Source organism: Equus przewalskii, chromosome 17 (assembly GCF_037783145.1).
Source record: "Equus przewalskii isolate Varuska chromosome 17, EquPr2, whole genome shotgun sequence".
In the NCBI taxonomy this organism is placed as follows: domain Eukaryota; kingdom Metazoa; phylum Chordata; class Mammalia; order Perissodactyla; family Equidae; genus Equus; species Equus przewalskii.
Genome location: NC_091847.1, coordinates 3,186,296 through 3,208,611, shown reverse-complemented (window position 1 = coordinate 3,208,611; position 22,316 = coordinate 3,186,296). Strand labels below are relative to the sequence as shown.

The 22,316-nt window shown below is 59.0% G+C and overlaps 1 protein-coding gene across 3 annotated transcripts in view; it reads left to right on the top strand.

Moving 5' to 3' along the window:
- MYO7B (myosin VIIB) overlaps positions 1 to 22,316 on the top strand; it is a 91,870-nt gene that overhangs the window by 67,443 nt on the left and 2,111 nt on the right. For all 3 annotated transcript variants that reach the window (XM_070579473.1, XM_070579475.1, XM_070579474.1), the window contains 19 exons: positions 523 to 600; positions 754 to 881; positions 4,863 to 4,989; positions 6,469 to 6,588; positions 7,768 to 7,941; positions 8,628 to 8,855; positions 10,175 to 10,342; positions 13,486 to 13,603; positions 13,688 to 13,814; positions 14,823 to 14,989; positions 15,974 to 16,155; positions 17,057 to 17,184; positions 17,517 to 17,674; positions 18,085 to 18,238; positions 18,739 to 18,894; positions 19,794 to 19,899; positions 20,699 to 20,812; positions 21,110 to 21,197; positions 21,771 to 21,877. In XM_070579473.1, the coding sequence (XP_070435574.1) occupies positions 523 to 600; positions 754 to 881; positions 4,863 to 4,989; positions 6,469 to 6,588; positions 7,768 to 7,941; positions 8,628 to 8,855; positions 10,175 to 10,342; positions 13,486 to 13,603; positions 13,688 to 13,814; positions 14,823 to 14,989; positions 15,974 to 16,155; positions 17,057 to 17,184; positions 17,517 to 17,674; positions 18,085 to 18,238; positions 18,739 to 18,894; positions 19,794 to 19,899; positions 20,699 to 20,812; positions 21,110 to 21,197; positions 21,771 to 21,877 (2,628 nt within the window). The remainder of the gene's footprint in view (positions 1 to 522; positions 601 to 753; positions 882 to 4,862; positions 4,990 to 6,468; positions 6,589 to 7,767; positions 7,942 to 8,627; positions 8,856 to 10,174; positions 10,343 to 13,485; positions 13,604 to 13,687; positions 13,815 to 14,822; positions 14,990 to 15,973; positions 16,156 to 17,056; positions 17,185 to 17,516; positions 17,675 to 18,084; positions 18,239 to 18,738; positions 18,895 to 19,793; positions 19,900 to 20,698; positions 20,813 to 21,109; positions 21,198 to 21,770; positions 21,878 to 22,316) is intronic.

Genomic DNA, 22,316 nt, shown 5'->3' with positions numbered 1-22,316 from the left:
CACCATCTGGACAAGGTGTGACTCTGCCTGCCTAAAGAGACCAACAAATGCTAAGGGCTGGGGGCGAGGCCCTCCGCACCCCGCCCCAGTCTCAAAGTCTAGATTCTTCCGATCCCCTGACAGAGCTCCCCCCTTGCAGCCAGAACCCATTCCAATTCACACACCCAATTTTTACTGAGAATGGCCATTCGGCCCTATTTTCGAGGGCTTTACTACAAGAGTGACAAGCTTTGGAGTCAGAATGGTCCTGGCCCTCCCTGGGGCTGGTGGCTGGCTGAGTGGCTTTGGTCCAGTCTCTCACCTTCCCTGCCCTCTGGCTCCTTGCCCAGAAGTGAGGCTGATCGTACACACCTGTAAGCTTTGCAAAGCTCAGCTGAGGTGAGGCACTGGACAGTGTTTTGTAAATCAGGCCAAGAAACGGCTAGGTGAGATGGACACTGGCTCCACCCTGCGTGGCTGTCAGGTCAGCATCATCGGGGTACTATCCCAGCTCACCTTCCCTTCGGAACTGTCTCCATCCAGAGGCCCAGCGTCAAGGACAAAGGGATCAAGGGTATCTCCTCCATGAAGCTAAAGCGGTCGTCCCGGATCACGGGCCAGGTGAGGCCAGGGCCAGGGGACCTCAGGTTGCTCCCAGCTCTGCCGCCTGCCTGCCACAGGGTTCCAGCTTTTGCTTCCCTGCCTGCACCCAGTTTCCTCCTTTGCATGTGGGAAGAAGCACACCTGTCCTGACTGCCGCCTTTGGGTTTCAAGGTGGCCAGCCAGCTGAACATCGGAGAGGAGGCCTTTGAGCCTGACGGCCCCATCTCAGAGCGGCCCATGTCCAACCTGGAGAAGGTGCACTTCATCGTGGGCTGTGCCATCCTGCGGCCCAGCCTCAGGTCAGTCCCCACTCCCATCTCGCCCCCATTCGCAACACCAGACCCCCTCCCTGGCTCTCAGCCTGTGGCCACAGCCTCCTTCTCTGCCCTCCAGCCCGAAAGACACCCCCTCCTCTCCTGTCCCTGTCCTGGGCCTGCAGGCTGGGCCTCAGTACGGCAGATGTTATACCATCAAGAGTTCTCTACTTGCTTTGCATCAAAACCCATGGGTAAAACCCAATTCTAGGAAAACAGATTCCTCGTGGACTGGTTACTCATTTCATAGCAGGCTTTAGTGCAGGGCCCTGTAAATTAGCAAGTTCCTTGTGTATATTATATATATTTTGCTTTATATGCAATTTACTTTTCAGGAATTGTGTTTTCATACAAATTTTAAGAAATATGTGTACTGCTTTCAGGGACAGACTACTATGTTTTAGGAGTTGACATATTTTAGCATACTATCTTTAACCAAATTTGAGAAGTTTTGTCAATTATCTCTTCAAATATTTTTTCTACTTCATTCTCTCTCTCTTTTCCTTTGAACTCTAATTAAACATATGTAAGACTTTTTTATATTGTCCCTCAGGTCCCTGAGGGTCTCTTCATCTTTTCTTTCTTCTTTCCTCTCTGTTCTTTAGATTGGATAGTTTCTGTGGTTCTGTCTCCAGATTTGCTGATTCTTCTCTCATCCTCCCCAATCTGCTGTTACACCCATCCAATGTTTTTTCTTTAATTTCAGATACTGTATTTTTCAGTTCTGGAGTTTGCACTTGGTTCTTCTTTACAGTTTCTATTTCTCTGCCAAGACTTCCTATTCATTCATTCGCTATAAACATAGTGTCCTTTATGTCCTTGAGCATAGATATAATGGTTTTAAAGTCTTTCCTGCAAAGTCCAGTATCTCGGTCATCTTGAGGTCAGTTTCCGTTGCCTGCCTTTCCTCTTAGGAAGGCTCCTGTTTTCCTGTTTGCTCACATATTTCTAGCATTTGACTGTCATTTGCTGGTAAGTCTAGTATTTTGGGGTTGTGTCTTGGACGTTGAGGATGATATGTTTAGAGACTCTGGAATCTGTTATATTCTTCCCAAGAGGGTCAGCTTTTTGTTTTGGCAGACAATTAACTTGGCTGGACTCACTCTGCCTCGCTGTGGTGAGCAGCAGCTGGAGTCTCTGTTCAGTCATGTTAGCCTGTGCTGGGCTGCCTGGAGTCTGCCCCCCATGTGTGTAGATCAGGGGTCAGCCAGAGATTTGGAAAGATTTTATATGAAAAATTTAGGACTCCTCTTCTCTGCTTCTAGCCATTCCAGGATTTCCCTTCTCGCTTTCAACTGCTATGAGTAACCCAAACTCTCTCCTCTGGTTCTTCAAGCCTATAGCACTACAGGGTTTCTACCCAAGTTTTAGCTGCCTGCATGACCCCAACCTGGCGACTCTTCTAACTTATTTGATTCTATGGGTAGTTCTCTCATGGTTAATCCTCCCTGGCCACCACACCCTCCGATATGGCAGACAGGTAAAAGCTGTATCCAAATGAGATGCATTGTGGGTTCTCCAGATACCCTATAGGTACTTTCACACAGTGCAGGTACTTTCACACAGTGCTGGCCCTCAGCTGGGGCTGATGCTCTCTCAGTGATGCCTTGAGACTCCCGGTCCACATTAGCCCCTAATGGAACTGCCACAGTCTCTTCCTGCTGAGGTCTTCTGGAGTGATGGGCTGCCTGCTTGCGTGGGAGCCCATCAAGATGTCTGAAGCACAACTCCTTCCATGGCATCTTCTTGGTCAACAGGGAGCTTAGCCATGCTTGCCTTCCCAAACAGTACAAATGCGGTTCCCAGCTCCTGACTATTCTCGCTCCATCTTGTCCATCACGGGTAGCTTAGACTTCTCCAGGAGGAAGCAGACATTCGTCTTTAATTCATAGAGGCTCCCAACTTGTGTCTCCAGGGGACACAGGTCAAGCACTCTCAAGAACCCTATCATCATGCTCCATTCCAGGGCCCTGGGGTGGGCCCCTGGGCTTCCGGGGCCCAGCATGCCTCAGATGGGGAGTGAGATGGGTCTCATCTCTGGCAGCCCCCGTCCCTATTAGCAGTTCTCCTGAGTCCCCTCACTCCCCCTCACCTGGAGGGAGTGGAAATGGACCAGAGATCTCTCTACTCCTAAGAAGTCCCTTCCAGGAATCACCTTTCAAATTCCTCATCTTCACTTATGCAGGCTGGAGATGGCCTGGTGGCTGGACTGGTCCTGTCATCTTTTAGTTAATCCTACAGGAATGTATCTCTTTAGGATGTTGAGTATCCTTGGCTCTGGGGTCTTAACCAAATTCCAAGATGAAGCAAATGCCCCACTCTACAACCAGCCACACTCCATAAGTATTTGTTAAGTACCTACTCAAGGCCAGGTTCTGGCCTGAGGGCTGGGGATGCAGAGATGAAGGTGACATGTCTCTGTCCTCAAGGAGCTCCCCCCTTAGTTGGGGAGCATGGGAGGACCCAGAAACCCACATAACTGCTTGTGCTAAGATGGGGGCCCAGTGAGGGCCCCAAGAAGGAGTAGTTATAATGCCCCCCTGGGCAAGGTAGGGTGGGAAGGAGGAGGGGTGTTCACCAGATAGAGAGAGAGGATGAACAGGCTCATAGGGTCCTGAAACAGCCACTGGAATTCCAAGTGGTTTGTCACAGCTGGGGCATGGAGTTAATGGGCGTGGAATTCAACCCTAAGAATAGTAGGGAAAAGTTTTAAGAAAGAGAAGACTATGATCATATTTGACTTCCAGAAAGATCTCCCTGGCAATGACATGGAGGGATGGAGCCCAGGGGCGGGAGGCCAGGAGAGGGCTCCTATACAGGTCCAGAGAGCTGAGGAGGGATGGCCCAGGGAGCAGGAGCAGAGAGGAGGCGACAGAGAAATCATCCAGGAGACAGAAGATAGGATGCGGTAGCTGATGGGGGGAGGCTGGGATGGTTCCCAAATGTCCAGTTTGGGCGAATGGTTGACGGTGGTGCCTCCAGAGCCGGCGGGCGGAGGAGGTCTGCTGGAGCTGCCTCCGCCGGCCCCGCCCCGGCGAGCCGATGCGCGTCTCCTCTCAGCGCCCTGCTCAGTGACCTCCTGTTTGTAGCTTGAAATTGGCCTTGGTGGGAATATTTATACCACAGAAGTTGGAAAATGCAATAATCAGGGCTTTTTTTCCTGGGAGAGTTGGTCATTAAACATTTACCAGCACGCCACTGAGTAGTTAAGGGGAAGATGCTGGCCTCTGGATATGTGAGGTTGAAGAGGCTAATGGGTCCGTTTTATAAGGTGATAGAGGCTTGAGTCGGTGGGGAAGGGTCCAGGAGAGCCCCCTCCCCGTGAGAAGACAGAGAGGAGAAGCTCCTGAGCCTGTGGGAATGGGAACTGGTCTGGAGGTGAGAAGTTGAGGGGCTCTCCCAGGAAGTCCCTACTTGTCTCTCCGCAGTGGGGAATGGCTGTGTTCAGGGAGAAGGGGTGGGCCTCGAGACACAGGGAGAAGCTTTGAAGTAACTGTGAGGTTGGGGAAAGGAGCACTTTGGGTTGGGCTGGGCTACTGAGGGCAGGGTGCAGCTGGAGAGCCGTGGGCGCTCCCCACAGCCGCACCCGCAGTGGAGGGCCAGGGTATTGTGGGCAGAGTGGGTGAGGGAGGGAGCGAAGGCCCAGAGGATGAGACGACTGACAGGGAGGATGAAGAGCTACGGCCTTGAGGAGACAGGTGACAAGGGCTACAGGGAATGGGGGCCCAGGGCCCTGGGAAGACACTGGAGGTGGCACGGTCCTGGGAGATGACAGGGTCTAGGATGGGCGGGGGATGCGGCACGAAGGCCAGGAAAAGCAATTGGAGGTGAGGAGGCTGGAGGTCGCTCCATGGACATGACCCCACCCAGGGGTCCTGAAGGAGCTGTGTGCCCGGGTGCCTCTGTCCCCTCTTGTCCCCCAGAGCCAGCCCTCGGCCTGGCCTCCCAGTGGTGTGTGTCTTTCAGGGACGAGATTTACTGCCAGATCTGCAAGCAGCTGTCAGAGAACTTCAAAACGAGCAGCGTGGCCCGGGGCTGGATCCTGCTCAGCCTCTGCCTGGGCTGCTTCCCTCCATCTGAGAGGTTCATGAAGGTGGGGCGGCCTGGGGCAAGGGCCGAGGGGGCGGTCACAGCTGGAGCGTGGGTTGGCCCTGGGCCCTGGAGCAGGTGCAGAAATCCCAGTCCGTGACCCAGTTCTCCGGCTCCTGCAGGCTGGGTGGGCAGCATGCCTGTGCTTCTCCGGGCCTCAGTTTCCCTGTCTGTGAAAGAGGACACTGGACCTGGCTCCTTCTGGCCCCTATCCAGGGTCTCCAAGGCCATGTGACCTGGGCTCAGACACCAGGGCAGCCCTTCTGAGGAGATGGTAGATGAAATGTGCGTTGACAAGATGAAAGTGTCCCGGGAGTGGGCACCGACAGGAGATCGGCTGCGGCATCTCTCTCTAGACCTTAGAACGGAAAATGGAGGCTGGCAGGTGCTTCCAAGTGTTAGAGGCCCCCCGTCGCTGGTTAATACAGGCGTGCCTCGTTCTATTGCACTTCATAAATAGTGCATTTTTACAAGGCCCTCCCCCAGCAAAAAGATTCCAACTCGCTGAAGGCTCAAATAACGGTTAGCATTTCTTAGCAATACATGATTTTTTAATTAAAATATGTGCATTGCTTTTTTAGACATAATGCTATTGCACACTTAACAGACTACAGTATGGTGTAAACGTAACTTTCATATGCACTGGGAAACCAAAAAATTCACGTGACTCACTTTACTGCAATTTTCGCTTTACTATGGTGGTCTGGAACCGAACCCCCAATATCTCTGAGGTATGCCTGTGTATCTTTTGGTTTTAGCTATAAAAATAAGACACAGGACACACAGAAAGTCTGAAACGAAAATAAAAGTCATCCCCACCCCCAGAGGCGACCTGGCCTGTTGTGTCGCAGCGGCCCACGCAAGCACGCAGAGAGCAGCCCCACTTGCCCCCGGGGTCCCTCCCGGGAGAGCAGGAAGCACGGTCACCCCGCCACCTGCCCGGCACGAGGGCCTCTCCTGTCAACAGCAAGCTCTCCCAGGCGGCATCTCCTCACCAAAATCTCTATGTGAGACGGAAAGATTTTCAACACATGTTGTCAAACATATTTTGAACATCGACTCTGCTCCATTTTCCACTCATCTCCCTAAGTGTCTTCTCATGTTACAGACGTTTCCCAGACACCAGCTTTAACGCCATGTATACACGGCTCTCCCTGGGAGCATTTCACTTGTTGACGCACATTTCGGGTCCGTCTTCCAATTGCTCGTCACCATAAACCCCACTGCCATTAAAAAATACACGTTTGCCTTTCAGATAGGTTTGAACTATTGGGTCAAAGAGTATGAGCGTTTTAAAGCTATATACTGTTTCAAACATATTGCCAGACTGCTCCTCAGAAATGTCGTGCCCGTTTGTCCTCCTGCTCATGGTGTGTGAGAACGCCTCTCCCAGCACTGACGATTGTAGTTTTCAGAATCCGCCTGGGCAGTGAGTGGCTTTCGTTCTAAGTGTCTTCCTCCCCATCCCTTCCTCGCCCACCAGTATCTGCTGAACTTTATTGGTCACGGGCCGGCCAGCTACGGGCCCTTCTGTGCTGAGCGCCTGAGACGCACCTATGCCAACGGGGTGCGCACGGAGCCCCCCACCTGGCTGGAGCTGCAGGTAAGGGCCAGCTGGGACGGGAGACGGTCCGTGTGGGGTGGTGCTGGCCCCCATGGCTCCTCCAGCACAGCTCGTGGGGCGCCTTCTTTTGTCCTGCCAGCAGGAAGTGTGTCCTCCAGGCTCCTCCACCCCGTCATGGGGCCCTCTGTGCCAGGGGTCCCTGTGAGCCCCTCCTGGGGCTCAGCCTTCCCAGGTGTGGCCCAGGCGTCAAAGCTGCCCTGCCTACATCTAAATCCACATTCCTTTAGGCCTGCTAGCTGAAGGGGAAATAAATCTGACAAATCACTCAGCATTACGGCGCGCGAATGACTGCTAATCTCTTAAAGTGTTACCTCTCCTAAGGGCATCTGCATTTTATCAGGAAGGCAGAGGTCATTGCAAGGTTGTCATCCTTGTTGGCATTGCTATTGGTGTCACCTGTGAGTTCCCACAGTGTCCTCAGGAAGGGTCATTCAGACACAGGCCAGGTCGAGGGGCTACCCCCTGCAGCCCGCTCTACCCGCGGCTCCTGGGAGGCGCTCACTCCCTGTGTCCCTTGGTACCCTAGACTGGGTCACCTCCTGCTGCACCCCTTCCCGTTGTCGCCCTGCCACCCAAGTCCACAGGGCCTCCCCCGCTTCTACCTTTTCCACCTGGTCAGCCTGTGAGCCCTGGAGTTGCCCATGAACTTGCAGCAGCTGTGTGGGCATGCTCACACCCTGTTGTGCACAGAGAGGAACAGTAGCTGCCATGGACCCAGAATGTTCCAGAGTACAGGACTCAGAGATTTCCAAGAGCTCTTCTGACATTCCATGATTCTAAGCCACCCAACCTCACCATAGCTCAGGGTTCTCATTTACAACTGGGACCTGCCGCCAGCAGGTGCACCATGTGGGCCGCCCACCAAGGCCAACTTACAGAAGTATGCAACCTGCTGGACCACACTGTGCCAACGCTGCTCTCACCCTGGCCGAGTCCAGCAGCTCAGCAGCCAGCGTCTGTTGGCCAGAACTTGGTTAACTCCATGCCGAGCCGGGTGGGGCCTGAGAAGGCCCGGCCCTTGGGAACCCACGGGGAGGGACAAGGAGGGCAGTGGGTTGGGGAGAGGAGGGGATGGCGGGCCGGCCTTGGGTCTCAGGGTTCTGGAAGCTCCAGGGCAGGCAGCTGAGCCCTGCTGCCTGAATCTCCATCTGTCCCCAGGCTGTCAAGTCCAAGAAGCGAATCCCGATCCATGTCATCTTGGTGACTGGAGAGAGGCTGACTGTCATGGTCGACTCAGCCTCGACGTCGCGGGAGGTCTGCCTGCACATCGCCCACAAGCAGGGCCTGAACGACCACCTGGGCTTTTCCCTCCAGGTCACTGTGTATGACAAGGTACTGGCCCAGTGTCCCGCCCATCGCCCACCTCCCTCACACACCCAGGCCAGCTTGAGCCCTCCCAGCCACCAAACAGATACACACACGCACGCACACACACACTCTCACAGAAATGCCTTGTAACCAGGCAGTCTGTGCTCCTGCCTGACACTCTCACTCAGCCCAGCGGCTGTACTTTAGCTCCAAACAGTGTCACACGTGCATTGTCAGTCCCCTGCCACGCCGGAGTAGCCCGTGCACAGATGTCTACCAGGTGTTCACGCATCCTGCTCTAAGCCCCCTCGTGCCAGGGAGCTGCAGACCCCCATGCAGCTGATATGGAGGGTCACACCGGCACAGCCCCTCCTGAACCCCACATCATCACCCACCCAGACACCCTCACGCCCACACCCACAGCCTCAGACCCAGACACACTCACACTGACCAACCAGTCAAGGTGCTGTGACTCTAGTCACGTCAGCCAGAGCATCCATCTCTGCCTCCTTTGGGAGGGGTGTTTCTAGGTGACAGACAGGCTGTGCCCCTGTGCAGAGAGACCCTTCAGGCATCCAAATGACAGTGGCTGAGCACACGCCTCCACACGCGTGTGCTGAGGGTGGGTGTCCCCATGGGGCCTGGCACACAGCAGCTGCCCTCAGTTCTGGCCTAAGTTCTGGTCCTTCTGCCTCTGGTTCTGGCCTCAGTTCTGGTCCCTGGGCAGTGGGCGTGACCACGTGATGGACGCCATCGCCCAGTGTGAGCAGCTGGCCTGGGAGAGGGGTGAGAAGGAGCGGCAGGCACCCTGGCGCATCTACTTCCGGAAGGAGTTCTTCACGCCCTGGCATGACTCCCGGGAGGACCCTGTCAGCACCCAGCTCATTTACCGCCAAGTCCTCCTTGGAATCTTGTCTGGCGAATACAGTTTCGAGAAGGTGAGAGGGCACCGCATTTGTCGGGCCCTGAGGTCAGCCCCTCAGACGGCCCGAGGAAGCCCCTGGTTCCAGGGCAGGCGCAGAGGCTGCAGGGGCCAGAGCAAGGCAGGCCTGGCTGCAGCCATCAGGGAACACCCCATGGAGGAGGCCATGGAGAATGTGGGGGGCAGGAGGCAGAGGCAAAGGGACGGGCCCAGGAAGGTGGTCGTGGGGTGCAGGTCCCCGGGCCCCTCTGCTGGGTGTGCAGTTGTCCCTTCCCGCCCCGCCTCCACTTCCTTCCACCTTGGACCACAGGTTTGCCAAGGCCCTGGGGTCCGTGGTACCAGCAGCAGGCAGGAAAGACCTCCTCTTGGCCCAGGCCCACCTGGCCTCCCCACGGCAGCTGTTTATGGGGAAGCAGGGCCCTGGTGCTTGAGTTCAAGTCCCACCTGTGCCTTTTCCTGGCGATGTGACCTTGGAACGTTATGTCGCCTCTCTGAGCCTCAGGCCCTCCTCTGGAAAGTGCAGAGAGTGACGAGAGCTCTGTAGGGTTGTGAGAGTGCAGGGAGGAGGGAGCCCATGCCCACGGTCCCGAGAGCAGCGCTGCACCTGGTCAGCACATGCACCTCCTGAGCCTGCGTCGGGAGGATGCCACTCTCAGGACCAGAGGTGGCTGCAGGAGTCCTGGAGGCCTTCCCGGAACAGGGCAGTGGGCAGGGAGAGGCAGGGGACAGAGGGCCAGGGGGCCCAGAGGGCTGACCCTGCAAGGTTTTGGTCTCCCAGAGAGAAGGGGGCTGCTTGGCACCTGTGGGGCCTGTGGAGCAGGGAACCCTGCCCCGTGCTGGGCTGTGCTGGTGCTTACACGAGATCCTGCCCACCTGAGTCCTTGCCGAACCCCGCAGGGGTGGCCACTGCTCACCCTTGACAAGCGAGGACTGAGTAAGACAGAGAAAGGCCTTGCCCACGTTTCCCCACTCAGAGCAGCGAGGTGGGGGTCCCACCCAGGCCTGAGAGCTCCCTCCCCCACACTGCAGGGAGGAGCGAGGGGTGTCGCCCCTTGTCCTCAGGCAAAGGGCCTGCAGGGCTCAGGCCAAGGCTGCCAGGAAGCCCCAGCCTGCCAGCAGGAGCACAGCCTGCACTGGGCCAGTCAGGGCCCATGGGGGCTCCACCCACAGTGCTGGGAAAGAAGCGGTCTTGCCTAGTAGAGGGGGCGGGACAGTGGCTGCTCACACTCCCCGGTCCTTGCCTGAGTGTTATCTCTCTGCTGGGATGAGAGGTGGGGCACGGGGCGGGGGTGTCCTGGGGAGGGTGGACGCACACGTGTGTCCTGGGTTCTGCAGGAGGAGGAGCTGGTGGAGCTGCTGGCCCGGCACTGCTATGTGCAGCTCGGCGCTTCGCCAGGGAGCGAGGCTGTCCAGGAGCTGCTGCCCGGCTGCGTCCCCTCCAAGCTGTACAGGACCAAGTCCCCAGAGAAGTGGGCTAGCCTCGTCACTGCCGCCCACACCAAGGTCAGCCTCCACGGAGCCTGGGCACTGGGCTAAGTGGCTCTCCTCTGGGGTGGTGGGGGCCTTTGGTGTGTAGAGGGGATGGGGCTCCTCCCCTCGAGCCCCCACCCGCTCTGGGACTGGCGAGCTCTAACTTGTCAGTTAGCGTAGGTCTGTCTCTTCAGGTTTAAACCATCTCGTTCAGTCCACTCCCTATCACGGGCCCATTCCACATCCTGCTCCTCTCACGTTGCCATCTTGGATGGGTCTACTGCCTGTCTGACTGGGCCCTGGCCTTTCGGCACAAGAGGGCATGCACAGCTACTGACCACTGACAGGCCCTTGCCTCAGCATCAGTGCTGCCCTTGGAGGCCTCCCTGTCCTGGCCCCAGGCCTTTCGGTGCACCCTCGCTGGGCCCTGCATGCTGGCTACAGGCTCTGGACAGCAGGGAGGGCTGCCCTCTGTCGCCCCTGCTTGGTCAGCCTGCACCATGTGGATGTGGGTCCTCCTGGGGCTCACAGCCTCTTCCCGCGTGCTACCCAACCCCAGCACACACTCGTGTTCCCGGGATCACCACACCATGGAGGTTTCTGCTGCTCCCCGAACTTCCTCCCGAGAAGGGACAGCAGAGACACACCATCTGATTGATGGTCCCCTGCCTCCCTTACCCTGCCCACAGGGGCCACCCTCCCCAAACCCAGTCCTCTCCAGAGCCTCCTCCTCCCAGGGTGCTGAGCTTGCCAGAGTGGCCTGAGGGGCAGAGGAGTCTCTGAGGTGCCAGGTGTGGCTCACAGCCGCTGCCGCCACGGGGGAGCTGTGCTAGGGGCTACTGAAGAGGAACGCTTTGGTTAATACCACCCCCTCGATTCTCCCCATGGCCCTCTGGACCAAGAAGGGATGGGCCAGGGAGTGGGAAATAAGGGGACAGCACAGCGCCTGCTTCTCAGAGGTTGACAGCCCAGCAGCAGGGAGATGAGCCCCAGGTGAGTGGTTCAGGCAGTGGGTTCCATCCAAGCTCAGAGACGGGCAGTGAGGATGACCAAGCAACACAGTCTCCATTCTGCCACCCGAAAGGGAGGTGCCCGGAGTGGGCCTGTGGGCAAGGGGCCTGTGCGTCTGTGGTTTGAGAGATGCAGGGTGCTCTGTCCTGCTCTCAGCGAGTCATCGTGCACAGCTGCATATGAAAGGCTCTGAGAAAGCCTGCAGTAAGAAGCCTGCTTGTTTCACCCAACATTTCTCAAGCCTACTTGACCACAAACCTTAGTTTTACCAGCCGTTCACTAGCATCCCTTGAGAACACTCCTTGGTGACAGGCATTTGGGGAAGCAAAGCCCTCTTGGTCGTTTTTGGTGTTTCCCAGCCTGAGTGCATGCGTTTGCAGGAGAGAGACCTGGGACTTTTTAGGGCTCAGACAAGAGGGAGGGGAGCCAGAGGCGCACATGAACCCACATGATCATGAGTAAGAAGTGGCTTCATAACTTGGGAAGGGGGAGTTGGGATGAAGGTAAAGAATTAGGAAATTTTGCCACATCATACTTTTCCAAAGTGAGCATACTTTCACTGACTTTTCTCCCCTCTCTGGGAGAGTCTCCCTGAGCTAACATCTGTTGCCAATCTTCCTCTTTCTTTTTTTTCCCTCCCCAAAGCCCCAGTACATAGCTGTACAGTGTAGTTGTGGGCCCTTCCACTTCTCCTACGTGAGCCACCACCACAGCACGGCTACTGACAGACGAGGGGTTTGGCTCTGCACCCGGGAACCGAACCCTGGCTGCCAAAGTGGACAGCCATTGTGCTTTAACCGCTAGGCCATCAGGGCTGGCTCTCACTGATTCGTTTTAATTAAACACTTAAAACATTATGTACATTATGTTACTTTATTAACATTATGTTTATGTTAATGTACATTACCAAATAAATCAGAAAATACAAATACAAAGAAAAGAGTGAAATCACCTGTAATATATCAAAGAGATTTTCACTCTTAACATTGTGGTCTGTAGCCTTCCAGACTGCTTTCCATTCATATGCACACAGCTGAGATATGGATATGATTAGAGAGAAGTACCCCTCATAAAAACAGGATCCTATCCCACGACAGCTTGCAGTGTGCTTCTTCCCTTAACCACACAGCATGAGATCCCACATCCTAAATACTGATCTCTGTGTGTGTTTTCAGTGGCTGCATGGCACTACATTGCATTACTGAATTAAAATCTGCGTTACTGACTCCTCTTGATGAATGCTAAGGTCATCCTCCATTTTTCACTATTAATACAATGAGACGAACCACTTTGTAGATATAGCTTTTATATACTTGACAGTTATTTCCTCAGGATAATTTCCTAGCAATGGGATTCAGAGTGTACAAATGTTCTAAAATATTTAATACATGTTGCATGTTGCCAGTCACCCTTCAGATATGATGCATCAGTTTACATTCCTAAACCCAGTATATGAGTAACACCCAACCACTTTTCAAAGTAGGAACAAGAGAAATAACATTTTATTCAACAAACAGTAACAAGAAAGTTCAGTTATGGACACAGAGCAGTGGAGAAGGGGAGAGGGGAAGGGGAGGTCGGGGAGGAGCCAAGAAGGAGGGCGGGAGCGGAGTTGAGGATGGGGACCAGAGAGGGAGGCTGAGATGCAGATGCTCCCAAATGTACGCCAGAGAAGAGAGAGAGAGAGAGGTACTGAGGACACGGAGAGGCACCAACACCGGCCTCATGCACGGAGCGAGTTACAGACCCACGAGGCATGCGTGGGTAAGAGCGAGCCCAAGCACACACAGAGCACGCAGATGCACGGGCGCATGCGGATGCACGCAGACCAGCGCTCCTCATAGTGCCTGGTAGTCTTGGGTGCTGAGACCGCCAAACCAGGGCCTACAATGGTCTGGTGTCCTGAGGCTGAAGAAGGAGAAAGCCTTTCTCAAACACCCTGTGAAGGATCCTCCCCCAAGGAGGGGCGCGGGGTAAAGTAGGGCGGCATCGGCCCAAGCCCTCCCACTCCAGCCTTCGCCGGGGACTGCCCCTGCTTTAGGTAGAGCCTTCGCAGAATGATCCAGCAAACGGGCACCTAGGTGCTGGGCCAGTAGGTCACTGGGGGGAGGCCAGGGTTAGTGAGAGGTGAGGGATGGAGGTGACACACTGCGTCTCCCATGCAGGCACAGTACACCCAGAAGCGGGCAACACCGCTGGCAGTGCAGGAACAGGTGGTGGACGCCGCCCGCCTGCAGTGGCCGCTGCTCTTCTCCCAGCTCTTTGAAGTCACCCCCTTCTCCGGTAAGGGTATCTGACGGGGTGAGGAGTGTAGGCGGGGCCCCCTGGGGCCAGCCCAGACTTCACACCCCTCTCTCCTCTGGCCAGGCCCCCGACTGCCCAAGACTCAGCTGATCTTGGCTGTTAACTGGAAGGGGCTGTATTTCCTGGACCAGAGGGAGAAGATGCTCCTAGAACTGTCTTTCCCAGAGATCATGAGTCTGATCACCAACAGGTGAATGCCCCGAATTTCTCCTCTTTGGGGACTCTGGGCGGGGGGGGGGGGGCCTTGTTCCTGGGCACCTGGCTTAGGGGCAGGGATGACGACTGACATGTACAGTGAGCTGGCCGCTGGACTTGGGACCCCCTCCCCTGGCACGGGGCAGCACTGCCCCATTAAGTGCGGCGTCTGTGCCTCACTCTCTGCCTTCTCAGGCTTCTCTTTAAAGGACAGACCCCCTGGAAAGGGCACGAAAGCTCACAGCCTTTGGAGTGTTTGGAGTCTGCATTCGTGTACAGCTGCTTCCCTCTCAAGGGCAAGAACTGGTCACACAGAGGGTACAGGCCATTTGGAGAGGGAGTGAGGCACAGGGCCTGGGTGTGTGCCAGCGATGCTAGGCCCCCACCCCGGGCTCCCCATGGCTCTCGGCTGCTGAGAAGCCTCTAGGCCCTTGGCGAGGCCTGCCTGTGCGCTGCCGGATCCCCCTTGGTTAAAGCACACCCCTGTGTGGCATGACTGTTACAGTCCCCACCAGTGTGTGTAGCGCACGCTGGCCGCCTCTTACTGAAGCTGACCCTGCTGGGCAAAGTTTCCTACATGCCATGAAGTCCTCACAGTGTCGCCCAGTCTGTAGATGAATAAACTGAGGCATGCAGAGGCTGGTAGCTCACCCAAAGTCCCGCAGTGAGCACATGGCAGAGCTGGTGCCTCCTCTCAGCTCCACTGACTTTCGCAGTATCCCTGTGGCGGCCCTGCACACCAGCCACCCCACTACCTGCTCAGAGCCGACCCCTCAGGTGGGGCTTGGCACCACCCGCTGCCTCTGAGGCCTGAGGAACCCTGAGCGCCAGCTGTCATTTGCCCACACACCTGGGATTTGGGCCACCCTGAGCTCGGAGCCTGGCCCTGCCAGTGGCCCTAGACAAGCCGCTGTTTCCGTGTCTGTAACTCAGGAGGGTCACCCCCTCTGAGGCTGTCGGGCTGAAACGGAGCCTCCAGTCACATGGTCCCCCTTTCCCTCAGGGAGGCCCTGGGCGGACAGAGGCTGCTGCTCTCCACGCTGCACAAGGAAGAGTACGAGTTCCTGTCCCCCAGCAGTGTGGCCATTGCCGAGCTGGTGGCCTTGTTTCTGGAGGGCTTGAAGGAGAGGTCCGTGTTCGCCATGGCCCTGCAGGACAGGAAGGCCACAGGTGCCCAGCTGGGTGGGGTGGGGGGCCATGTGGTCGACGGGCGGGCAGCTTCCTCACAGCCTCGTGGCAGCAGCCATGCGGCGTGGAGCAGGGATCAGAGACTGGAGCAGAGGGACAGTGCCACGAAGCCCTGGGGAGCGGCTGTGGGCAAGGCCTCGCCTTTCACAAAATGAGGGGATGGAAGGAGGTGATCTCAGACCTCCAAGCAGGCCGGGCAGAGGGTGGTACCGCTGTGGGGCACCCAGGAAGGGCTGCGGCCCCCGCAGAGAACTGCCGGGCCACCCGCCTGTGCTTTGCACACCATCTCCGCAGCCACCCTGTGAGCCCACTGTACAGACAAGGAACCAGAGGCTCAGAGAAGGGAGGCGGCTTGTCCAGGATCACAACAGCTCGGGGGCTGGGGCGTTTGAGCCCTAGCGGTCTAGTTCTCGGCGCCAGCTCCCGGCAAGCCCACGCTCCAGCAAGACTGAGACTTCGCGGGAAATGAGCTGGGGCCGTTCAGGCTTCGGAAGGGGGCGGGCAGGGTCAGCGGGATGCAGGGGAAGGAGGCTGTGCGTGGGGCCTGCAGCAGGAAGAAACGCCAGCCCTGAAGCTGGACTCCTGTTGCCCATTCCATCCTCACTGCTGCCGCGGGAGGGGGCTCATGATCCCCACGAGAGACGAGGAGTGGGCTCAGAGGCTGGCAGTGCCAGGCAGGTGCATGATGCCAGCCTACCTCGTCTCCCACCCCTCTGAGCAGGTCTCTGAGGCTGGGGCTGTGGTCAGAGCCCCCACGCCCGCCCTCGCCTCCCAGGCCCTGTGCCTGTCCAGGCCCTCTGAGGCCCTGAGCTCTGAGGATCCACCACCACTCGTTCTCAGAGTGGCCTTGGGTCCGCCGCTTGGTGCAGTTTCCTCACCTGTCAAAATGCCAGCACAGCCCCTGCCTCTGTGGAGCCTCAATACATGATGGCTTATTTGCCCTTTGTGTGTGACCTGGAATTGCAGGTGATGTCACCCTCCTGCCCTTCAAGAAGGGGGACTTGCTGATCCTGACAAAGAAGCAGGGGCTACTGGCCTCCGAGAACTGGATCCTGGGCCAGAACGACCGGACGGGCAAGACAGGGCTGGTGCCCATGGCCTACCTCTATACCATCCCCACGGTCACCAAGCCCTCGGCGCAGCTGCTGGTAACTCGTGCTCACCTGTCCTCAGCCTGGCACCCGAGGGCACGTGAGGAAGGGGCCCCAGAGGTCCAGTCAGGGGTCTAGCTCAGGGCCTGCCCCTCACATTCAGAGGGCCTCACAAGGTGTCCGGTCAGCTCTGCTGGCGTCGCCTTCCCTCTGAGGTGACTGTGAAGCTGGCACGGTGTTTCTGGAGGGCCCGGCACAGTGTTTGGTGCTCGATAGGTGCTGCTCGATAAATGGGCGTCCCTTCTGTCTCTCCCACCACGGTGGGTCCTGGGAGCAGTCCCATCCTTGCCTCAGCCTCATTTAGCCCTGACCCAACAGGCCACGTCTCCCTGCCCCTGAGAACCACCCCGGCCAGCCCCCAAAACCAGACACATGGGGAGAGAGGGCACACTCAGTGTGCCCGTGCCTGCAGTAGAGGATTGAACACGACTGCGCTCTGCCTCAAGGAGCATTTGGGCAAATGACAAACTGATGGCGAGTGTGCAGAGTACCACCGAGGAGAAGCACTGGTTGTTATGGAAGCACGTGATAGGGTGGGGGTTCACCACTGAGCCCCTGGAAAGACATCCCTAAGAGAGAGACATTCACGCTGAGGCCTGAAGGAGGGGGGCCGGGCAGGCAGGGCCACGGTGAGGGATACCCCTGAGGAGAGGTGCCCAGTGGAAGGGAAGCCTGGTGGGTCTGAGAAACCCTCCTAAGGAAAAAGGAGCAGGCTTAGAGAGGTTGAGTCAATGGTCCTGGTCACACAGCAAGTGACGGGGGAGGGGTAGGCCCAGGCCTGTGCAGCCCTGTGGTCCAGCCCCTCCCAAGTCACTGAGGTAGCCAAGCCAAGAGGAGCCCATGGGAAGGGCCTTGTGGGCAGTGGCTCCTGGGCGCCCACACTTCTGTGCCCCCACAGAGCTTGCTGGCCATGTCACCAGAGAAGCGGAAGCTGGCAGCCCAGGAGGGGCAGCCCCCAGAGCTGTCACCTGATGAGCAGCCCAAGGAGCCACACACCCTGGAGGAATTTTCCTATGAGTTTTTCAGGTGCTCACCCCGGCAGCCCCACCAGCCCCTTGGCACTTCTGAGGGCTTGAGAGGCCACAGAAGCTGGGGCAGCGCCTGCCTGGCCTCCCTGGGCTTGGGGAGCGGCCCTGCTGACCCTCACATGGCCACCCTGGGAGGTTGGGGGCAGGGGAGGTGCCCATTCTTAGGTGAGAGCTGTGAGCACAGAGGGCATCCCCACGGGGCACCCACGCTGAAGCCCAGGTCTGTCTCCCCACTCTGTGCATACTGCAGGCGGGTGGGGAGGGGACAGAGGAAAGCACAGGCGGAGAAGGCACTAGGCAGGCCCTCACGCCAGCCTCCACCCCTGCCAGGGCCCCGGAGAAGGAGACCATCAGTAGAGCTGTGTTCCCCATGGGCCGCACCCGGGGCCACCTGTGGGCCCACTCTGTTGAGCCGCTGCGGCAGCCTCTCCTCAAGCGTGTACACGCCAGTGCCGAGCTGTGCGACGTCGCCTGTCAGACCTTCATCGATATCCTTCCCCAGCCAGCCAGCCCCGGTGCCACACCAGCCCCATGGCTCGGCCCATCAGCTGCCCCATGAGGGGCCAGGCCTCACGGAGCGCAGGGCAGAGGCAACATGCAGCCATGGGGCCAGTCCAGAATCAGTGTGGGGCCTGGGTCAGGGGTCAGTGTGGGGCTAGAGTCAGGGGTCAGTCTGAGGTTGGAGTCAGGAGTCGGTGTGAGGTTGGAGTCAGGGGTCAGTGTGGGCCTGGAATCAGGGGTCAGTGTGGGACCTGGGTCAGGGGTCAGTGTGGAGCTGGAATCAGGGGTCAGTGTTGGGCTGGAGTCAGGGGTCAGTGTGGGGCTGGAGTCAGGGGGTCAAGCTCAAGGTCAGTGGTGACAGGCATCTGCCCCCACACTTTCTCCTTAGCGGCGGCACCCATCCTCAGGTACATGGGCGACTACCCCTCACGGCAGGCCTGGACCTCCCTGGAGCTTAGCGACCAGATCTTCTCATTGGCCCTCCAGGACCCGGCCCTGCAGGATGAGGTCTACTGCCAGATCCTGAAGCAGCTGACACACAATACCAAGAGGTCTGCTGGGATGGGGTGGGGTGAAGGCCCCCTAGCTCCCTCAGCCCTCACCCCAGGCCCCAGGGGCTGTGCCTGCAGTTCAGAGAGGGAGACAGGCGCTCATGGAGGCTCCCAGCCTACCAGGCAGTGGGAAGGGCTGGAGCCCGGTCCATCCTGCTGACTCCCTGCGGGTGGTGAGAGCAGGGAGGGAACGGGCCTGCCTGGGCCCCGCCTGCTCCCACCCTGTCTCCTTCCTGAGCCCGGCAGGCCGTGGCCTCTCAAAACCTTGGTGCCCACCTCCACCAAATGGGCACAGTAGCGGCCCCTGCCTGTCTCATGGGTGTGAGAACCTTCGCGGCATTGGGCAGCTAGGCAGCAGGCCGGCTGCATCCTTTCCCCGGCCAGGCCCCACAGACACCCACAGCCTCAGGCAGGCCTCGCATCCACCTCCTCGCAGTGCCTGGCTGGCCCAGGCCCCCGGGAAGGGCCCTCCCAGGGCTGACGGGCACTGCCATCCCCAGGTACAGCGAGGAGCGGGGCTGGCAGCTGCTGTGGCTCTGCACAGGCCTCTTCCCACCAGGCAAGGCGCTGCTGCCCCACGCCCAGAAGTTCATAGACACCCGGAGGAAGAAGCTGCTGGCCCCTGACTGCAGCCGCCGCCTCCAGAGGGTGCTGAGGTAAGCCCCACCTGCCAGCTCCCCTGCCTGGCAGCACCGGCCGAGTCAGTGTGCAGGGGCTGGGGGACCAGGGCCCTCCTGGGGCTTGTGGACAGCAGGGCCAGACTCTGGTCCTCCCCAGAAGCTGGTGTCAGTTTGGGGAGGCAGGACCAGCCCCCAGCCACTGGGGAGAAAGGCAGAGGGTGAGGCCCAGGAGGGTCACAGGGAGCCTGGGGGTTCGGTGGAGGCTGCTGGCCGGCTCAGTTGTAGCCACGTGCACCCTGCCCCCACGGCTGCCTGTCCAGGGCACACAGGGAACTGCCTGGAAGCCAGAGGGTGACCTCGATGCCACACGCCACCCATCTCCCTGCCTAGCCCAGCCCAGAGTGGCCAAGGCCGGAAGCTGGTCCCGCCAGTCCATGGGCAGTCCCCCTGCCCCTGCCCTGCCACAGCGGGGCAGCTCCTCCTTGGGGTTGTCTGGGTTCTCCAGGCTGCCTGGCCCCTCCAGCTTCGCCTCCTGTAGCTGTGAGGAGAGTGGGTTGGCCATGTGAGCAGCTGTGACAGTGAGTGGCAGCCTTGGTTGCAGAGGGGGAGGTGGGTGCCCTCAGAGAGTCCCTGATGGAGTCCTGGACCCCAGCTCAGGGTCCCTCCCCATGTGTGTCCCAGGCCTTCCCAGCATCCACAGAACCGTGGGTCACCTGGGAGGTGAGTCCAGGCTGGCCTCTGCCTCCTCCTCTGGGCCACGTGCTGAGCACCCGAGGCGTGCAGCATCCCGGGACCCACGCCCTCAGCAGTGGTCTCGGGGGCTATTTCTTCTTCTGTGTCTGGCACATACTTTAGTGTGGAGGCTGGTGGCTGGGCTGGGTGGGGCGGGCGTGGCAGCCTGGCAGAGTGACATGTGCAGCACTGCGCTGCTCTAGGACGGGGCCCCGGAAGCAGCCCCCACACCAGGTGGAGGTGGAGGCCATGGAGCAGAACGTCTCCCGAATCTGCCACAAGATCTACTTCCCCAACGACACCAGCGAGGTGAGCCCCTGCGCCAAGGGACTCGGGCCCCCAGCCTCCTGGCCCACAGCCCAGAGAGCAAGGCCCCCTGCCCTGCCCCTTGGCGGCCTGAGGAGAGCGGGGAGAAGCGGACTGGCACAGCTGTTTTCAGTCAGAGAGATCAGCTCACCTCCCTGCTCTCCTGGCCACCCCCATCTCCCCAGAACTGTCTGCTCGTGCGCTCCTCAGTGCGCCCCCAGGTGGTCTGGGCTGGCGCAGGCGCGGCCGCCCAGGAAGGCCAGCTCATGCAGTAGGAGGTGGGGACTGGCCCAAAGGTCTGGAGGGGCATTCTAGGCCCAGGCGCAGGAGAGAGGAGGCTAGAAGGGTGGACAGCAAGGCTGAGTCCCAGGCCGGGGGCTGAATGAGCAGCGCTGCCTGTGGACAGAACCTATGCTGTCTGCTGGTGGGAGTGGGGAGGCCACCAGAACCCAGCTGTGAGGAGGGGGCCCGGGCCAAGTGGCAGGAGTGCAGCATGGGCCCAGGAGGCCAAGGGGACAGTGTGCTCACAGCCCTCCCCAATGGCACGGTGGCCTTTACTGTCTTGGGGACGGTCGAGTCCCGTAGCGGAAAGTTCTCATGGTCTGGCTGCAGGGCTCTCAAAGCAGGTTCGAAAGGCTGGGCCTCCTGGGCCCTGAGGCAGTGATCATTGTGACAAACAACACAGACCCTGGGCCAGTTCTCTGGCGGGGAAGTCTTGCTCTTCTCAGGACATCCAGCCCCTCAACAGGGTCAGGTGGGCTGAGGCTCGTCCTGAGAACTCACGTGTGGCCTCTCTGCCCAGATGCTGGAGGTGGGCTCCAACACCCGCGTGCGGGACGTGTGCAACAGCATCTCCACCACGCTGCAGCTGGCCTCCTGGGAAGGCTGCAGCCTCTTCATCAAGATCGCAGACAAGGTGAGGCCAGCCCTACAGCCAGGCACCAGGAGGGAAAGCGGGCGTGGGTCTGCTGTGTGTGGCAGTTTCCCACCTTTGCTGGGCCAGGCCCCTCGCTGCAGGATGAAGGCGGGTGGGGTCAGGGACCCCTCAAGCAGCCTGACTCAAGGACAGGCCCCAGGCAAGCAAGGCCTGCCCCAGGGCGGCACCTTGCCTTCCAGGCCACAGTGGGTTGGCAGGACCCAGGCCCCTGGGTGGGCAGCCGGTGGAAGCTCTCCGCCTGAATGACCCCTGTGCCTTGCTCCCCACGCACCCCAGGTCATCAGCCAGAAGGAGGGAGACTTCTTCTTCGACTCCTTGCGGCACGTGTCTGACTGGGTGAAGAGGAACAAGCCCCATAGAGAGGGTGAGGGGAGGTCTGTGTGGAGTAGGGGGGCGGGGGGTTGGGTCTGGGATGGAAGGGGCAGGAGCTGACTGCCTCCCTGGGCCAGGGTTGGAAGGCTTCCTGGCACCTCTGACATGGCCCATGCCCATTCATTCATTCATTCATTTCCTATTATGTCCCCCGGGTCAGGGGTATGGCCAGACCCAGGGCAGCAGTGAGGGCTGGGCCAGGGCTTGGGGACACACCTAGAACAGATGGCTGGACTGCAGTGTGAGGAAGGACGCACAGGGGCCTGACCCCCACAGGGAGGTCCAGCTATGTGACTGGAGAAGGTGGCCCCTACAGTAGTCTTGGAGGATGAGGAGGAGTGGGGCGGGAAGAGAGGGGCGCAGGCTTTCCCGCAGGGGAGCAAGCACAGCAGCGATGCGAGGGGCGTCAGCAGCCTGCACAGTGAGCAGGGTGCAGGGATGTGGGCAGCAGTGCCTGGGCCGCCAGAGGGTTGGGGAGCCGGGCCGCAGAGCCTGCGGGGCCAGGGGAAGCCCTGGAGGGAGCAGGGCGCAGAACAGGCTTGGTGCTCACCGGGCCCCTGCCCAGGGGCCGCCGTGACCCTCCCCTACCAGGTGTACTTCATGAGGAAACTGTGGCTCCACGTGGTCCCAGGGAAGGACGTGAATGCAGACACCATACTGCATTACCACCAGGTACCCAGCAGGCTCCCTCCTCGGGGCATTTGAGTCCACCCTCCCTCTATCCCACACCTGCCCGGAGAGGTGGAGGCGGTGGCAGGCCAGCGGCCACCTTGCCCCCAGCACCCGCCCCATGCCAGGGGCTTCCGGAGGCCCTTGAGGCCCCCTGTGGTGGGCAGGCCAAGCCCCTGAGAGTTCTGGTGGGAGCAGAGGGACAGCAGCGTCTGGGGACAGTGATGTGCCAGCACCTGCAGCATGACTGCCAGAGGAGAGGGGGCTCTGAAGAGCCGCCTACAGAGCCACCACCTCCACGGTGACGTCAGGGAGTCCTGCTCCCACTGGGGCGTCGCTCCTCTGCTGGGAACCCTACCCGGAGGGCTTTAGCTTTTTGCTGGCTCAGTCTCCTGGATGGGGGGAGGCTGTCACCCCTCCCACCGGAGCACAAGGGCTATGG